The following is a 15,528-nucleotide window of genomic DNA, read 5'->3' as shown; positions in this document are numbered from 1 at the left end:
TGCTGGTTGGGAGTCAGTTTCTCAGGGCATCGCCAAAGGTTCATGTGGGTACCTCCAGGGCCAAATTGTCACCTGTGAAACCCAGGCTAACAAGCAAGCAAACTAAAAATAAACTTGCCGGTACTGAAAACAGCAAAACAAAAGAGGTGAACCAAGCCAGGAGTTTTGGGATTTTCTGAAAAATGGCTGGAATGCTTAGCCTAAGACTCCCTCCTTCCAAGCATTTGTCCAGAGAGCTCTCTGCGTGGAGCTGGTTTGGGTGCTGGTACTCAAAGAGGCTGAGAAGATGTGGCATAAACATAGACTGATATTGTTTGCCATTTACACTCAGCATGTGTAATGCAGCAGGAATGGCTCCCGGGGCATGTGACTCCTCGTCCAGACTGGTACGCAGTGCCTGGGACACCTCTCTCCCTCTCCCTCTGTCCCTGTCTCTCTCCCTGTCCCTGTCCCTCTTCCTCTCTCTCTCTCTCTCCCTGTCTGTCTGTCTCTCTGTCTCCCTTACCCCCACCCCGCCCCTTCCCAGACTCGGGAGAGCTTCAGTGGAGGCTTGGCATGGTTGGCATGCGGAAAGCTGGTAGAATGTTGTTGGAATTTTCCGGGGAGGCACATGCACGACACCCAAAATGACTCCCGGCTCCGGTGGCCGAAGGTCAGTGCTTCTTGCCAGGCGCCCGGGTCTGTTTCAGAAAGGTAAGGTTGCATGACGCCACCCTACCTTTCCCCAGCCCGAGGAGGAAAGCCGGGGTTTCTTTTAATTTTCCACCCGGGAGTCACTTCTGTGTTCTTGGTGCTAAATGTTCATGCATGAGTATGCCGTCCGTCTGTATCTCCACGCCTACCCATTTAAAAGAATTTTAGTAAATGATTCACAAAGGCTGCTTAACAGGTGACCTCAAACAGCACCTCATGTCCCCAGTGAGATCAGCGAGCCCAGTGTCGTTAAGTTGGATGCTCTTTCTACACCGGCTACTAAATTCCTTCGTATAGGAAAGCCGCACAGCAACTGGGGGACAGATGGGCTCATCGCCAGATCTGAGGGAGTGGACGGGACGCATCTAGAATCCGAAACCTTGTGGACCATGTGGGCCCTCTGTGTTAATCGTTCCGTTTGTCATGGGTAGGAAATGAATGTCGAGGTGTTCGGAGTTGTCCCGTCAGCTGACTGAGGAATCGAGCTCACTGTGAGCCGGGAGGGGGGCTGTGGTCAGATTCCTGAGCGCAGGCTAATTCATCAGGGGTGGCACCCCAGAATCTCCTCCGAGCTCCTTGGAGGGCGGCTGTAACATAAACGTCAACCACTCCGAGGTATCTGTGGGGAAAGTCAGGATGTTTAAACAAAACGATTTGAAGTCTCCAAACAAACAAGCGTCTGAACTTCGGTACTGCGGCTGGCGGACATATTTGGAGTCGGTTGTAACTTCTCTGTTAGCAAACTCAAGCGCCCCCAGACATGACTCACCTCGTTTTTTTATCTGATGCAATTTAAAGTAGCTTTGATATGCACAGGAGAGGAGGGGTACTGGTTTTCTGCGTGCAAGCGGCAAAAGAAGCGAGTCCCTACTCATAAAAATGATGTGCATGGTGTATCTTCTATCGTGGAGATCTGTTTAGCCTTGAAATAAGTACGGGTCGTAGCCTTGCTATGGGCTTGTGCCTAATATGTATCAGAATCTTTTCGTTTCTTTCCTTTCCTTCCCTCCTCCCCACATCTTTGCAAAGATGTCAGAAGACTGAGGGGGAAAGTTGGTATTTTCACACACTGGCCCCTCCCCCAGGCATACACTAACAGCTGCCATGTACGGTTTTGTGGAATTTGATATTTTGAACAAAATGACTTCTCCTTTTTCCGTAATAATATAATAATCAATTTTACCACAGAGGACTGTGTACATGTCCAACCTTGGCTGCTCCTAATTAGCAATGCATGGGGCGGCAGGAAAGTGCCGGAGAGCATTTTCAAGCGAAAAAAATCAGCCTTTATGTTTTAGCCATGCTGGCTTTGGCCAGCGCAGTTCTTAGTCTTCCTGGGTCCTAACCAGTTTAGTTTACAGTGTTCTGACAAAATATCCAGAATGGCACGGGCAAATGTAACGGAGATGGGCCAGAGCCTCTGACTCTGTCTTTCATCTCTCCTCTGCAGTAGTTTTCATGTGATCACAGCTTTATAAGACAAAGAAAGGGCCAGCAGTAATCTACGTGTGACATTCTCTGCTTTGAGGGGGACACCTGGGTTTTACTGGCTGTCATCAGAAACGTATGTGTCTTAAGACCATGCACTTTGGGAAATGGATACTTTCTCAATAAATACTTACATGGTTTAGTTATAAGTTCCCAGCTTTAAAGTTTCTCATTTAGTCTAAAGAATTTAAAGGACTCGAACAGTCCACGTTCCATGCACACAGAGAAACATACATCTTGCACTTCATGATGCAACAACATATTCTGTTAAGATCTGAATTCCCGTATGCTTAGAGACAGTCATAAATTAGAGTCAGTTGAATAAGTACATGTCCAGTGCCTCTAATTTGCCTGGCCCTGAGCCAGCCAGGCACTTGAGAGTTTGAAAGAATTTTTCCTCCTTCCTCCCTCTCTTCCTTCCTTCTTTTCCTCTTTTTTTTTTTTTTTGCCTCTTTTCTTTTTTCCCCTTCCCCCTTCTCTTTTTCTTTTTCTTTCTTCTGGGGGTACAACCCAGTGTCTTGCATATGCTAAGCAAGTGCTGTACCACTGAGCTTCACGCTCAGCCTTTTTTGTTCCTTTATTTGAGACAGGGTTTTGCTAAAGTCACCCAGGCCAGCCCCAAGCTTGTGATAAGATACTTTGGCCTCAGCCTCTTGAGGAGCTGGGGTTATAGGCATGTACCACTGTGCCCAGAAAGTTTGAAATATTTTAGGATGTTCAGGTGCATATAATTTAGATGACAAAAGTTCTCCTCTAGCAAACCTTTCCTGCTTTCTGCAGTGGAAACTGTATGTGTACTCTGGGTGACATCTTGAGACACACACACATATTTTTTATTTAATTTCATGAAACTGCATTAGTGTCACTCAGAAATATTGATTTCCTAATCTGTTTATGACCATGTGTGGGTTTGTACAACTTTTAGTGTTTTTTCTTGAGGGTACTTGAAGACAAGTGGTCATGCTCTTTGGAATGACAAAAATGGTTCATGGGACCGAACATTGTAAAAAATAGATCCTGTTCCTTTACAGATGGTGACTCTCAGACTGTGCTTTGCATCACTTCTTCTGGGGAGCTATCAGAAGCCTCAGTGCCCAGGCTGAATCAAAGATTTTAGTGATGGGACCCAAGCACAGGATTTTTTAAGAACTCCCCAAGAATCTCACAGTGCCACTAAATTGGAGATACATTGATGTCTGCTTTTATAAAAATCTCTTGTTATTTGTTTTTTAAATTTAGACCTTATAGGGTGGGCATGGGGGTGAACTTTTTCACAATCTTGATGTTGTGCTGCTGAGAAACTCCAGGCCTTCTGTAGGCTAACACTGTACTCTACCCTAGTGAGCTCCATATGGGGCTGTGCTTTCCCTGTGGTCTACACACCTGAGCATCCAACCAACCACGTTACCTGAGGTTTCTGAACTGTGAGTGCTTGTATTCCAGGAGCCCAAATCTTACTGAAGATGTTGATTTAGACTTGTGATGGAAGGGGATTATAAGATGAATTGCAGGTCTTTGAAATCATTTTTGTGGCGTCTGAAACTCCCATGGAAGGAGAAGACCCCTCCTGGTGTACTGGGGGGCTGGTAGACGGAAATGGCTCATTAAAAACCCACATGTTACCAAATTCCTTACCACTCACCATGGATTGTCAGAGCTGAGAAGTATTTTCAAGGTGTTCTGGTTCAGTGGTCCTCAAAGTGTAATATTAGCATCACCTGGGCTGATTAGAAATGCAGATTCTCGGGTCTTACCCCAGACATTCTGGGCCCAGGCCTAGCACAGGTGCTCTGAGAAGGTCTCCTGGTGTCCCCAGGTTAAAGAGCCACTGAAATCACACAGCTGAGTTACATGGGGGTGGAGTAAGTCTCCGTAAAGTTGCCCCAAACTCAGGGAAGAGTGGGCCCAGACACTGAGACCTCTCAGTCCCGAACCCTCTGTGCTGTGCATTTCTGTTCTAAATCATCCCAGCATTTCCATGTGTCACACATACTGCTCTAAGAAAGTCTTTATCGTCCTGCAATCCTAAGTCATCAAAAATATTGTCTCATCGGCTCTCCCATTTTATGGATCAGAAAACTAAGATCCACAGGGTGAGCCAACCTCAGTAAGATAGAGAGGGGAGGCTATCAGAGAAGAGGGGACCCCCACCTTGTTACTGGTGTCAGAGGCCTACTGAAGTAAGTCTATTTACAACTAAAATACCCTCCCACCACTGCCCCATTAGCCTTGATTGAGAATTTTCATTTTCTTTTTCTTTTTCTTTTTTTTTGTACTGGGGATTGAACTCAGGACCTTGTGCTTGGGAGGCAGGCACAGCACCACTGAGCTGCATCTCCAGCCCAGAGAATTTTCATTCTTTAAAGTTAATCTAAAATTTTATTGTAGTTTAAAGTTGGCTTGTATCTTGCGACTATTGTTATGCACTTGCTAGAAAAAAAAATCTCAGTGATTGCCAACATACTACAAAAAGAATTTAGAGGGCCCGGGGTCCCTTCTGGAACATGTATTTCATCTCAGAATCCTGTAGATTAGATGCATCACACATAGACATTGCCTTTTCAGATTGAGTTAAAAGGAAAAACGTAACAAGAAGTCTGTTTGGTGAGCACTCTAGAACTTTATCACTGATGTGGTTGGTGGTAATTATATAATTTTGACAGCGTTCGAGACTGAATTTAATCCGCATTCTCTGCACAGCTTCATCCTTCAAAGTGTTGTAGCAACACACATGGAAAACAGATGGAGAATGTGAGACGCGACTAGTACAGCCCCCCAAACATGCACACGGAGCAAATTGAGTGCACAGCAGAAATCATTCAGGATTCTGTGTACCCAGCATGCCCCGGGCACTGTGGCATTGGAAGGGACGTGTGCTCTCTGCTTGCAAAGGATCATGGGACAGTGGGGAAGTCAGACAAGGGATGCAGGAGTCAGCTGTCAGGGTAGCAGCTCTCTGTAGGGAGGGCAGAGAGAGCCAGGGTGTTGAGCCTGGCTGGGTGGCGGGGTCTTCTGGGGCTCACACAAGGGGGCGCTGGTGCACACTGGTGGGACCGGCATTGGGAGCTGCGCTCAGAGCGTGGTGTCCAGGTGAGGGATGCTGGGAGGCGGATGAACACGTGCAATGGTGGTGATGCTCAGGAGTCCCGGTCTGGCACTGGGCAGTACTGGCCTATACCCTCCCAGATTTCCTGCTTGTGTATAAACACGAATCGTTTGGCCTCCTGGAGAACTCTGTGTAGCAGTAGAATGTTTCAAAAAGCTCATTTTTCCATCTCCAAACACGAAGATGTTCCCCAGAAAAGTCTGTCGTTGAAGGATGGTCGTGTCTTATGTTGCCAAGCAGACGGAAAGATCCCTGCTAAGCTCAGAGCGCAGAGCAGCCGCTTTGGTCTGAGATTGGACAAACCAGTGAGATTCTACCTGATGTGGATTTTCGGAAGAACTGTGTCTCAGACAAACCAACTTCAGCCCCGAATGGATTCACGTCCATTTCGCTCTGACAGCCACGGGTCCACGGGGAACGGTCTTCAGAGAGGAGTGATTTTCTGAGGCACCTCGGTGTACTGGACTGCCTGCCCCTGACAACAGGAGTGGGGGAGATTAAGTGATTTCACGCTGGCACTCCCACAGCAGACACCTCTGCACCGACTGTGTACGTGGCAGTGATTTCTTTAAAAGTATCCCCAGGAGTTGAAAATCCAGCTTAATTTTGAGAATAATAACGATGGCTATTTTTAATGTCAGATTTTTTTCGGAGCACTTGGACATCCCACATCCTGACTGATCTTTCTGATGGCCAAGAGTGAGGCAAAACCTGTCCCTATTTGACAGGTGAGGAAATAGAACCTCAGAGTCTTCAGATTTCACAGGTAAAAGGGACCTTCGGGATCCTGTCATCCACCTTACACATGTTCTAAAACATAAAAAAAAGAAACTCACTGAGCTCCAGGGAGGTGGACTGACGTGCGGCCCCAGGGAGTGAGTCATGGGACCAGATTGGGGCTTCTGTTTTGCTCAGCAATTTTTCATACCACCGTTCTGCCCTCAACCTTCAGAATGTCGGGAGAAATTTTGTCGCAATCATACTGTATACTGTTTTATGAACACACTCATCAATAGAAAAGGTCTCGTCCTTGCGTGGATAGATACAGACATGTGCAAGGTTGGTGGATATACCAGCCACGTGGGTGTTTCTCTGGGAATGTGACAGTGGAATTGGGCAGAGTCTCAAAGTGGACTCAAATTTGTCTGCACAGTTTCATTTTTTGATTGAAATATCTGAGTCAAAAGTGATTATATAGCATTTGTTCATTTTGGGTGGTGGGCAGTGAGATTGTAGGTATTTGTTATATTCTTGGAATGTTTTTTTTTTTAAATTCACAATGAACATGACTATTCAAAATAAATTCTCACCTCTAATATCATTTTATAAAGTAAAGGGCACATTAAAGAAGGTAGATGGTATTAAAGAAAAGGAAACTAGTCCACATTCTCGGTGGTGAAGCACACCTTATCTTCTCTTTGCCTTAAGCCTTTCCAGTGTGGCACTGTAGGGTGTGTTCTTTTCTCTGTGCTTGCTGCACTATCAGGTCTGCTTTGCACATTCTGAGTCCTAAGAACTCCAGCAGGAAGGGCAGGCCCCCTCCTGTCACTTACAAAACCATGAGCCGTGCATTCCTCCAGTCCCGAGAACACACCCTGTCCGATAAGTGTAAGAGCACAAGGGACCAAAAGCCCTGTGACTTGATCCCAAGCTCATGTCCCACGGAAGTAGCCAGGCACTCGCATGTCCAGCTGCAGCCCCTGGGCTTGTTATGTTACTTCCTTTTAGTGTTATAATGAAAAGCATTTTAGAGGAAGTCTTGTTACATTATGTACTTCATGTGTATAAATTCCTCCTCAGTGTGACCCACGCAGGCCAAAAGGTTAGACACCCAGAGGAATGAATATTGGCCTCACAGTTAAAAGACCCTTACTCAAGACCCTTATTTGCTGAGTGACCCCCAAATGGTCCATCCTACCTTTCTTAGCATCGGTCATCTTAAATTGGAGATGGTAGTGTTTGATTTAACCCGTATGGTTGTTCGAGAGATCAGACAGCTAATGAGGCGAGGCCACTTATTAACCCACCAACTGAAAAACACAAAACGAAAGTGAGATGGCAGGATTGTTTCTGCTGGTATGAGTCATCCCAAGAGCTGTCACAGTGACATGAATCATCCTATGGTAATGTCATGGCGGAGGCCCAAACGTGGGTTAGCAGCATTGACCCGGTAATCTCAAAATTAGTCACAGAGGCCTAGCCAGTGATGATCCAGCAGCACTATTGTTACCAGTAAGGAGAGCACTGCCCTGCAAAGAAGAAGACTCCCTGGTGATCACTGGGGGATCTGTCCCACTGTGGCCCCTGGGTCATCCCCGAGCTGAGGAGACCTGAGCTGTTTGTTCTAGCTCTCCTCTGCCCGGCGTGTGACTTCCCTTGACTCATTAGTTACATCACTGTCACTGGCTTTCACTTTTTTTCTGTGTACGAAGACTAGGTTAAAGCACATAATCTCTCAGGCCCCTTCTTGCTCTTAAAATTCTTCATAAGGAGCCAGAGTTGGAACTTTAGCCTCCTCTGGACTGTGGTATCAATCTTGCCACCCTTGAACCTGGCATTTAGGGGCTGCTCCCTCTGGGTCATATCCTCACTTTGCTTCTGAGAGCATCACAATAGAGATATTGTCCTGTCAATGTGATCATTGTACATACATGGAGTACAATGTGATATTTCAATAAGGGTATTGATCAAATGTCAGCAATTAGCCATTCCATCTCCTTACTATTTACTATTCTAGTTCTTCTTAAAACATATAACAGGTTATCGTGAACTGTACTCACTGTAGAAAAATATGGAATGCGTCATAAATTTGCAATGTCATCCTTGCCTAGCGACCATGCTAAATTTTACTTTGTAATTTTAGTCTACATGTTATCCAAGTGAGTGCTAGAGTTGAGAAATGATGATTAAGAGACATTCGGCTCCCAGCAGACAACAGAAGGGCAGGCCCCAGCAAGGACCTGACCCTGAACCTGGTGCTTTATTTGGTTTGCCAACATTCTAAAGGTGTGACCGAACCTGGAAAACATTTTCTTGCTTGGTCATAAGTCCTCTCACCTGGATTATATTTTACATCTTAGCACAAAAGGAGAAATGGCATGTTCGTTTCTCGGCCTAGGGAGTGAACTGGACTGAACTGGGAATGGCTCTAGATTCCTGGATCGGCCATCTTGGAAGCTGTGTATTACAGATGTGCTTGGTAGGGTTGGTTTAAGCGCCACAGTACTCTGCTGTGGTCCTTGGCTTCTGTTTCTGGACGTTAGCGGGGAAGAGGCTGTGGCTGGGTTGCACATTCACGCTACGGAACCTCAGCTGTGTCCCTTATCCCACAGTCCCTGAGGCTATGGTCGCCTCTGCGTCTGGTTTACCCAGCTGCTGCTGTCACCCCACTCTGTTCCCCTTGAACCCCGTCACCACCCTGCTCCTCCTCTCTCAGTAGTTGTCCACCCTTTATCTCTGTTCCTCCTCTCTCCATATTTATGTTTCTTCATATTTCCTGCCACTTCCCTGTCTCTCAGGAAGGGACGTTTTCCTGAGCAGAGCCCACCTAGAGCCAGCACTGAGGAGGACAGCCATGAGGATGAGGGTCTTAATGGCAATGACAAGGGTGAAAACATAGTCACAGTAATGATCGCTTTCACATGCGAGGAGCTGTGTGCTGAGCAATTTATGCATACCCTGCCATCTCACTTTCAGAGCAAAGCTGTGGTTTAGATATAGCCATTTTTCCTTTAATAATGTGGACCCTGAGGCCCAGAGGAAATAGGGATTGGCTTTCAGCCACCAGCGTTTAAGTGGCCAAATTAGAATTCATACCTAGGCTGATACTAATTCTGAAACCTGTGCTCGTAACCTCTGCGCAGTGCTCCCTTCCCCCAGCTGCTGATGCACAGCATAATCACGCTGATGTGGTGAGGACTCTTTTAATGTGACTGAACTGATGGTAACTTATTCTACCCTGAATCTTAGTGGCAATGAAATTATCTTCAAGGATGAGTGACAAATACGGCTTCCGGTGAAGAGGAATATTTCCAGAAAGGCATGCAAAATGTCCTCTTTCTGATAATCTTCCACAGAATGCTGTATCTTACATCTGTGGGTGATCTAGCAGTTTATAGAGCAGTCAGACAACTCTTTACCTCTGTGATTTTCTTTCTTTCTTTCTTTTTGTATTGGGGATCGAACTCAAGACCTTGCACTTGTGAGGCAGACGTCGTCACCACTGAGCTAAATCCCTGGCCCATCTCTGTGATTTTCATACTGTATGTGAGGAGATGGTGTTTTTTTTTAAAAAAAAATAAATGGGTACAATGAGGCTTGGAGACATAAATTCTCTTGCCCACTGTCACATAGATGACAAGCATGTGAGTTCAGACTAGATCACAGGATGCCTGATTTCTCCCCCAGTTCATACAAGACAGGCCATGGCCCTAAAGGCACTCGTTGTGTGTTCTCCCTCAAGTGGGAATATCAGAGTCATCACACCGTTAATTTAGGCCTCTCTTTGGAGAGTTAGCAAAGGCTTCACACGGGGTCTGGGGATGTAGCTTAGTCATAGAGCACTTACGTAAGATGCACAAAGCTTTGGATTCAAGCTACAGCACCACAAGAAAGAAAACAACAACAAGCCTTAACACAAAGTCAATTTTTATGGCAGCAAAAAATGACTTCAGAGGCACTGAAGGTGTAACTGTGGATAAGAAGCTGCATTCCCCAACTCCGTGCAGGCTGAAGCGCTGTTTCTCTTGCTTACAGGGAACACCTGTGTGACCAGAGCTGGGTCCTTGAACCTGCAAAAGGTTGTCTCAACCCTCAGCCTTGCAGGGGCCGCTCTTCTCACACCCTGCCGGCAGCCTGGCCTTGGGACTGCAGCGCGGGGCAGTCATCAGCAGGGTGGGGGAGCGTTCTGTTTCCTGAACCTTCAGGAGCAGGTCACTCTGGCTGGCAGGTGCTCATGCTAATCACTGTCCGGATTTTCCCTGCAGTGACCTCTTTGCTCTGAGACCATACAGTGCCAGAGGGCCACAAGTGAGCGTGTCGTGGAGAGGCGAGAGGGAGTTAGGTGCCGATGGTAAGGGAAATGCATTGGTTTGGGTGCAGAGTGGAGCCAGGTGAAGCTGGCTCAGTGCTCCCAGGAAGTCACCGGGAGCTGCCGCACCCCTGTCTTGAGGCCAGTGTCTTCCCGGTGGGCTTTATTCCCAAGCAGCGGCTTTACCAAGTGGTTCAGCAAGTGGGCAGCACAGAGTGTCTCATTCCTGGGAGCTCCAGTAAAGTGACAAGGCGTGCCCACCCTGGAGCCAGTCACTGTGGCCAGGGGGTGTGACGCTGTGGCCTGGTCCTCACACGTGTGGCCTGGGGGACTCTGACTCCATTTCACAGATGAGAAGGTTGTGAGCAACTCTCACCCAGCCTCACCACCAGTAGCGGTGAGATGGAAGCCCAGGACTCAGCAGGTCCACCCTCCAGTCACCTGTCAAGTTCCTGCACTGCAGCCGGATGCATAACCCGAGCACAGACAGATCTTTCCTCATGGGTAGGGGTGGCCCCCGAGTCGGTCTTCTCTTCTGTTTGTTCAGTTTCTCTAAAAGTTTCGCGAAGGGGGCCCTTTTCTCGCATGCCCTTCTGACCGCGGTGAGAGCCTGCGTTGCTCTCTGCTGATCTTCCCTGCGTCCCTTCCACCCAGCGGCCGTGCGCAGCCCCCGATGGATGCTTAGTCCACGCAGACCAAATGGACAGACTCCCGAGGGCGCACTCGGCCCTCTGATGGGGCCTCAGTCTGACAGTAGAGGCGTGCACATCCTGCCGGCTCTCCCTTCCTCTCGGAACAGTGTGGATCACCACGCAGCAGGTGCTGAGTCTCTGGCACCCCTGTTCACACAGAGGACCCGGGCTTCACTCCTTGTGCCCGAATATAAGTGCATCACTGCATCTTGCCAGGGACTCTGGATAAAAAAGCTGTGGTCTCTCACGGTGGGACAGCAGGCCATATCCTTTCCACACGACGGGAGTGAAAAACCCTCGAACCAGTTTTCATAAGCCTCTCCTGAATCTCCCTGCATTTTAAGTGTAACCACTTCTGCTCTCTGTTATGTTTTACTTTTTAAAGTCTTGAGAAGTGCTGCTTTAATTTAAGAAAAAACGTCCTAAGCAACTGTAATCCACAAAACAAAGCTTTCGGTGTAATTACAGTGTGAAGTCCTTGTAACAGTGGCTCAGAAACGAAACCCCAGCCTTGGGTTAGTGAGCTTTCCAGGGGCCTGGATGGAGTGGCATCGGTGGTGTGCTGAGTGCTCCCTCTGTGGGCGCGGCAGCGTGTAAGTAATGGATGTTCTCTCTTGGTGCCCGGCATCCCTCTGCGCAGGGCGCTGTGCTGCTCTCCCTCCTTCCCGGAGCCCAGGGGACTATAGGGCAGCAGCAGCAACAGTGATAGCATGATGGCCCCTGGCTCAGGAGTGGAGAATCCAGCCCTCCCTCCCCAGGCATTGGTGGGAGCGTCCCTGCTTTTGTTACAGTCAGGGGGCTTCTGGAAAGGACAGGCATCTTAGCGTGCTCAGTGAGTGCCTCTCTGCAGGGAGGGATGAGTCCCAGATCAGTATGGGTGGCCATACTCACTGAGCGACCACCTGGACAGTCCTGCGGCCTCGTATGGCTTGTAGGCATTTAGAGGCAAGGCTATTCTCTTGGGCACTGGGCGCTGTTGGAAGACAGGTGTCGCCATCCCCCCTGCCCTCCAGCTCTGCGGCTTGGACCGAATCACTTTCTCTCTGGGCCAATGAAGGGGAGATGAGTGGATCCTAAGGGTCTGCTCTGCTAGTCTGGGTTTTCCCTGGTTGTTACTGCTCCCGCCAGATAAAGGAAACTGACTTTGGAAATGAAGAGACGTCTGGGATTTTGCTTGTGTTGAACTGGCCCCTGGCTAAGCTCCCAGAGGGTGTTTGGACAGCCACTCAGGTGTCCTGTGCCATATGGACCCCGTGCGGATCACTTCATACCCACAAAATCCACTCAGCCAGGTTCCTGACACTGCCTCTGCTCTGAGCAGAAGCCTCTCTGGCATCTAAGTGACTAAGTGACTTGGGGACTGGGTTAGTTTCCTATTACTGGCATAACAAAGTACCATAAGCTTAGTAGCATATAACAACAAAAATTGATTCTCTCACAATTCTGAAGTCAGAACTCCAAAATCAGTCTTAAAGCCAAGGTATGAGCAGAAATTTTTCTCCAGAGGGTCCAGAGGACTCTGTTCCCTGGCCTTTTCTCTTTGAGGGAGAATGCCTGCGTTTCCTTGTTCCAGCCCATTCTTCCACCTTCACAGCCAGCAGCAACACATCTGCCCTTCTCTCTGACCTCTGCCTCTGTCCTTGCATCTTTTCATTCAGGATCCACCCCTTCCCTGCACCTTCCAGGGATCCTTGTGATGACCGGGCATACATGGATAATTTCAGGATAATCCCCCATCGCAGGAGCCTCAATTTAACTACGGTCATGTGAGGTAACGCTCATGGGCTCTGGCTCAGCACATGGATCTCTCGGGTGGATCATGATTCAGTTATCTGTGCCATTTCCGAAGCTAGACTTAGGAAGAAGGGCAGACCGAAATGCCTGTGTTGGAAGGGGCCATGGTACTGGTGTTCTAGGTGGGCAACTGTGTACCTGCTTGTGTGTTTAGCTACACGGCAGCAAAATCCATTCATTCCCTCAGTGTATTCAGGGGCTCCCTTTTGAACTATTTGGGGGCCTTTGCCCTCCATAGAAATGTGAACTCACAGATGTCTGTGTCACCTTGAATTCCCAGGTTCTGATAAGCCCTGACCTTTAGCTCCCTTCTTCCCGCTCTCCACGGCAGTTACTGAGCATTCTACCAAGTGCAAGGCAGTGTGTTGGAAAGATGTGAGCCTTCCCCAGGCATAGTCCCTTCTTTCGTGGATCTTGATTTTTCACACAGTTGGGAAAGGGTAACAACATCATTTTTATCTGGCTCCGAAGTGTGTTTTGTACTTGTATTCGAGTGTGGGTGTGCCTGGTGTTCTGGGAACTCACTTCAAACAAAACAGGGAAATGGCTCATGAAGATATACTGGATGATCACTATATGCATCTAAATTTTAAGTTATTAACTCTTGCAGACTAGGAATTTTGGATTTTAAAAAATAAAATGAGGTGTCTTTTCTCCAATGCCTAAGATTTGGGTTCAAGAGAGGTATTTAGCTCTAAGGATTTATGTGAAATCCACTTCTTATGGCTGAATGAAGTTGGACACCAGAAGAACTTGCTAGATGAACTTGGGCATGGTGACAGACACCTGTAATTCCAGGACTCCGAGTGGCTAAGGCAGAAGGGTTTGTAAATTTTGAATCCAGCCTGGGCAATTTAGTGATTTGGTGAGACCCTGTCTCAAAATAAAACATAAAAAAAGGCCTGGGGTTGTAGCTCATTGAGAAGGCCTTGGGTTTAATCCCAGAACCATGAAAGACCTCTCCACCTTCCAAAGAAGAACCTTGTAGGCAAGTTAGAGGAACACAAGAGAATATGGTGAGTGCTCTTACTTCACGCTGGATCTCAATGGGAAACTTCTGTAACCTGACCACACTCTGAAAAGCATTTGTTTCCCACAGCTGACCTACAAATACCCAGAGTGCTTGGCTTCAAATCCCTCCAAGACAAAGGGAATCTCCAGCTCCCTCCAGCACAAGTTTAGAAATGCAAGTTTAGAAAATCCAGCTGACTTCTCTGGGAAAAACAAAACCAACCTCGTCTTACTCAGGTCCTGGAAACCAAATTGCCACCTCATCATCGCCTTGTCAGTAAGGACATTGTGTGTGCTGCACAAACCTGAGAGGAAGGGTTGGCCCTGTGTAGCCAGGGTTTTGAGTTAAGCTTCATTGCTCTTCTAAAGCTCAGCTATTTGATACTACACAAGCCAAAATCCATCATGGGATGCAAGCATCCTCCTCTGCCTTCTGTGTTCTTGTCTGCCCCCTGTGCTGCTGCCGTGATTTATGGGCACACTGCCGTCCCCACAGCTTGGCTACAGCCAGACAACACACCTCCCCCTGCTTCTACCCTCCGGAGGAGAAAAGGTCCGAAACCACCTTTAAACTTGGCTCTCTTCTTCCCCAGTGTGTTCAAGCGCATTCTGCCCATTCTGCCCTGGAAATGTGCAGAGCTGCTAACCAGGTGTCTCTGTAACAACTTACAACTAGTTTTTAATTTTTTCGCACAAATCAGAAAGAGTGATGAAGTCATTTTTGTCTGGCTCTGAAGTGTGTTTTGTACTTGTATTTGAGTGTGGGTGTGCCTGATGTTCTGGGAACTCATTTCACACAAAGCAGGGAAACAGCCCAGGAAGATGTACCTCCTCCAGGCTGCTGGGAGGCTTGTCCGGCACTTCTTTTCTGTTCAAAGCCTGAACTCGGCAGTCCTGAGTGTTCACCGCGTGGTCACCTAATCCCTCTGAGCTTAGGTTTTTGCCTTGCAAAACAGGTGAACTGGAGAGAGCAAAAGAGAGGACAGGAAGCTCGCAGCATTTGACAGCAGTCTTTCCTCTCCTCTTCCTCCCCTCTAGCACTGCTCCTCTTCTAATGCAAAGCATAAACCAAAGGGCAGATCTCTGCTCTCTGTCCTGAGTGTCTGCAAAGCGGGCCAAGTGTGATGCGCTTGTCCCCAAAGCGGGAGAGGTGTGACATGCCTCCCTCTTTCCTTTCTTCCCCGGGCCTTTGCCCAGCCTCTCTGTTTTGGCTTCATTATTGCTGCATTTTTATTGTACAATGTGAGGGCCCATGGAGACGAAAGGGTCCCAGCTGTGTGTTCCCACCCCACCCCCTTTCTGAGCGGGCTGATCGTGCACCCCGATTGTCCATGGCGACCGCGATTTCAGATGTCACAGTCCCCCTCCTTCACGTTCAAATGTCCGGCAGCTCCAGCTCACCAGCATCTCACCTCTACTTCCTGCTTTCGCCCCCTTCCCACAAGGGAGCCAAAGCCCCAGAGAATGTGGTCTTCCTCCAGAACCTTGGCTGAGGTAACCACGCGGCCCAGACTCTCTGGGAAAGCCTGCCCGCTTCCAGACCGTGATTCGGTCCAGAAAACACTGTCACCAGCCAGTGCCGGCCACGTGGACGGCGCTTGTCAGATGGAAGCCGTCACCTCTCTGTCTCCCAGTGAGATCGTGAGAGCTGACCCTGCCTGTTACGACCTCAAATTCAGTTTTTTTCCACTTGTAACTTTTGGGTTTATTCTGTA

At 48.1% G+C, this 15,528-nt stretch overlaps 1 protein-coding gene across 1 annotated transcript in view; it reads left to right on the top strand.

The window, feature by feature from the left end:
• The first annotated feature begins 528 nt into the window (after nt 1–528).
• Nucleotides 529–15,528, top strand: part of Rbm20 (RNA binding motif protein 20) — a 64,898-nt gene continuing 49,898 nt past the window's right edge. The window contains exon 1 of the mRNA XM_033761437.1: nt 529–693. Within this exon, the coding sequence (XP_033617328.1) occupies nt 611–693 (83 nt within the window). The 5' untranslated portion in view covers nt 529–610. The remainder of the gene's footprint in view (nt 694–15,528) is intronic.

The sequence above is a fragment of the Fukomys damarensis genome, unplaced genomic scaffold (genome assembly GCF_012274545.1).
Source record: "Fukomys damarensis isolate Sample0158 unplaced genomic scaffold, DMR_v1.0_HiC HiC_scaffold_8, whole genome shotgun sequence".
In the NCBI taxonomy this organism is placed as follows: Eukaryota; Metazoa; Chordata; class Mammalia; order Rodentia; family Bathyergidae; genus Fukomys; species Fukomys damarensis.
The sequence above is the reverse complement of the archived record's forward strand: the minus strand, read 5'-3'. Positions and strand labels throughout refer to the sequence as shown.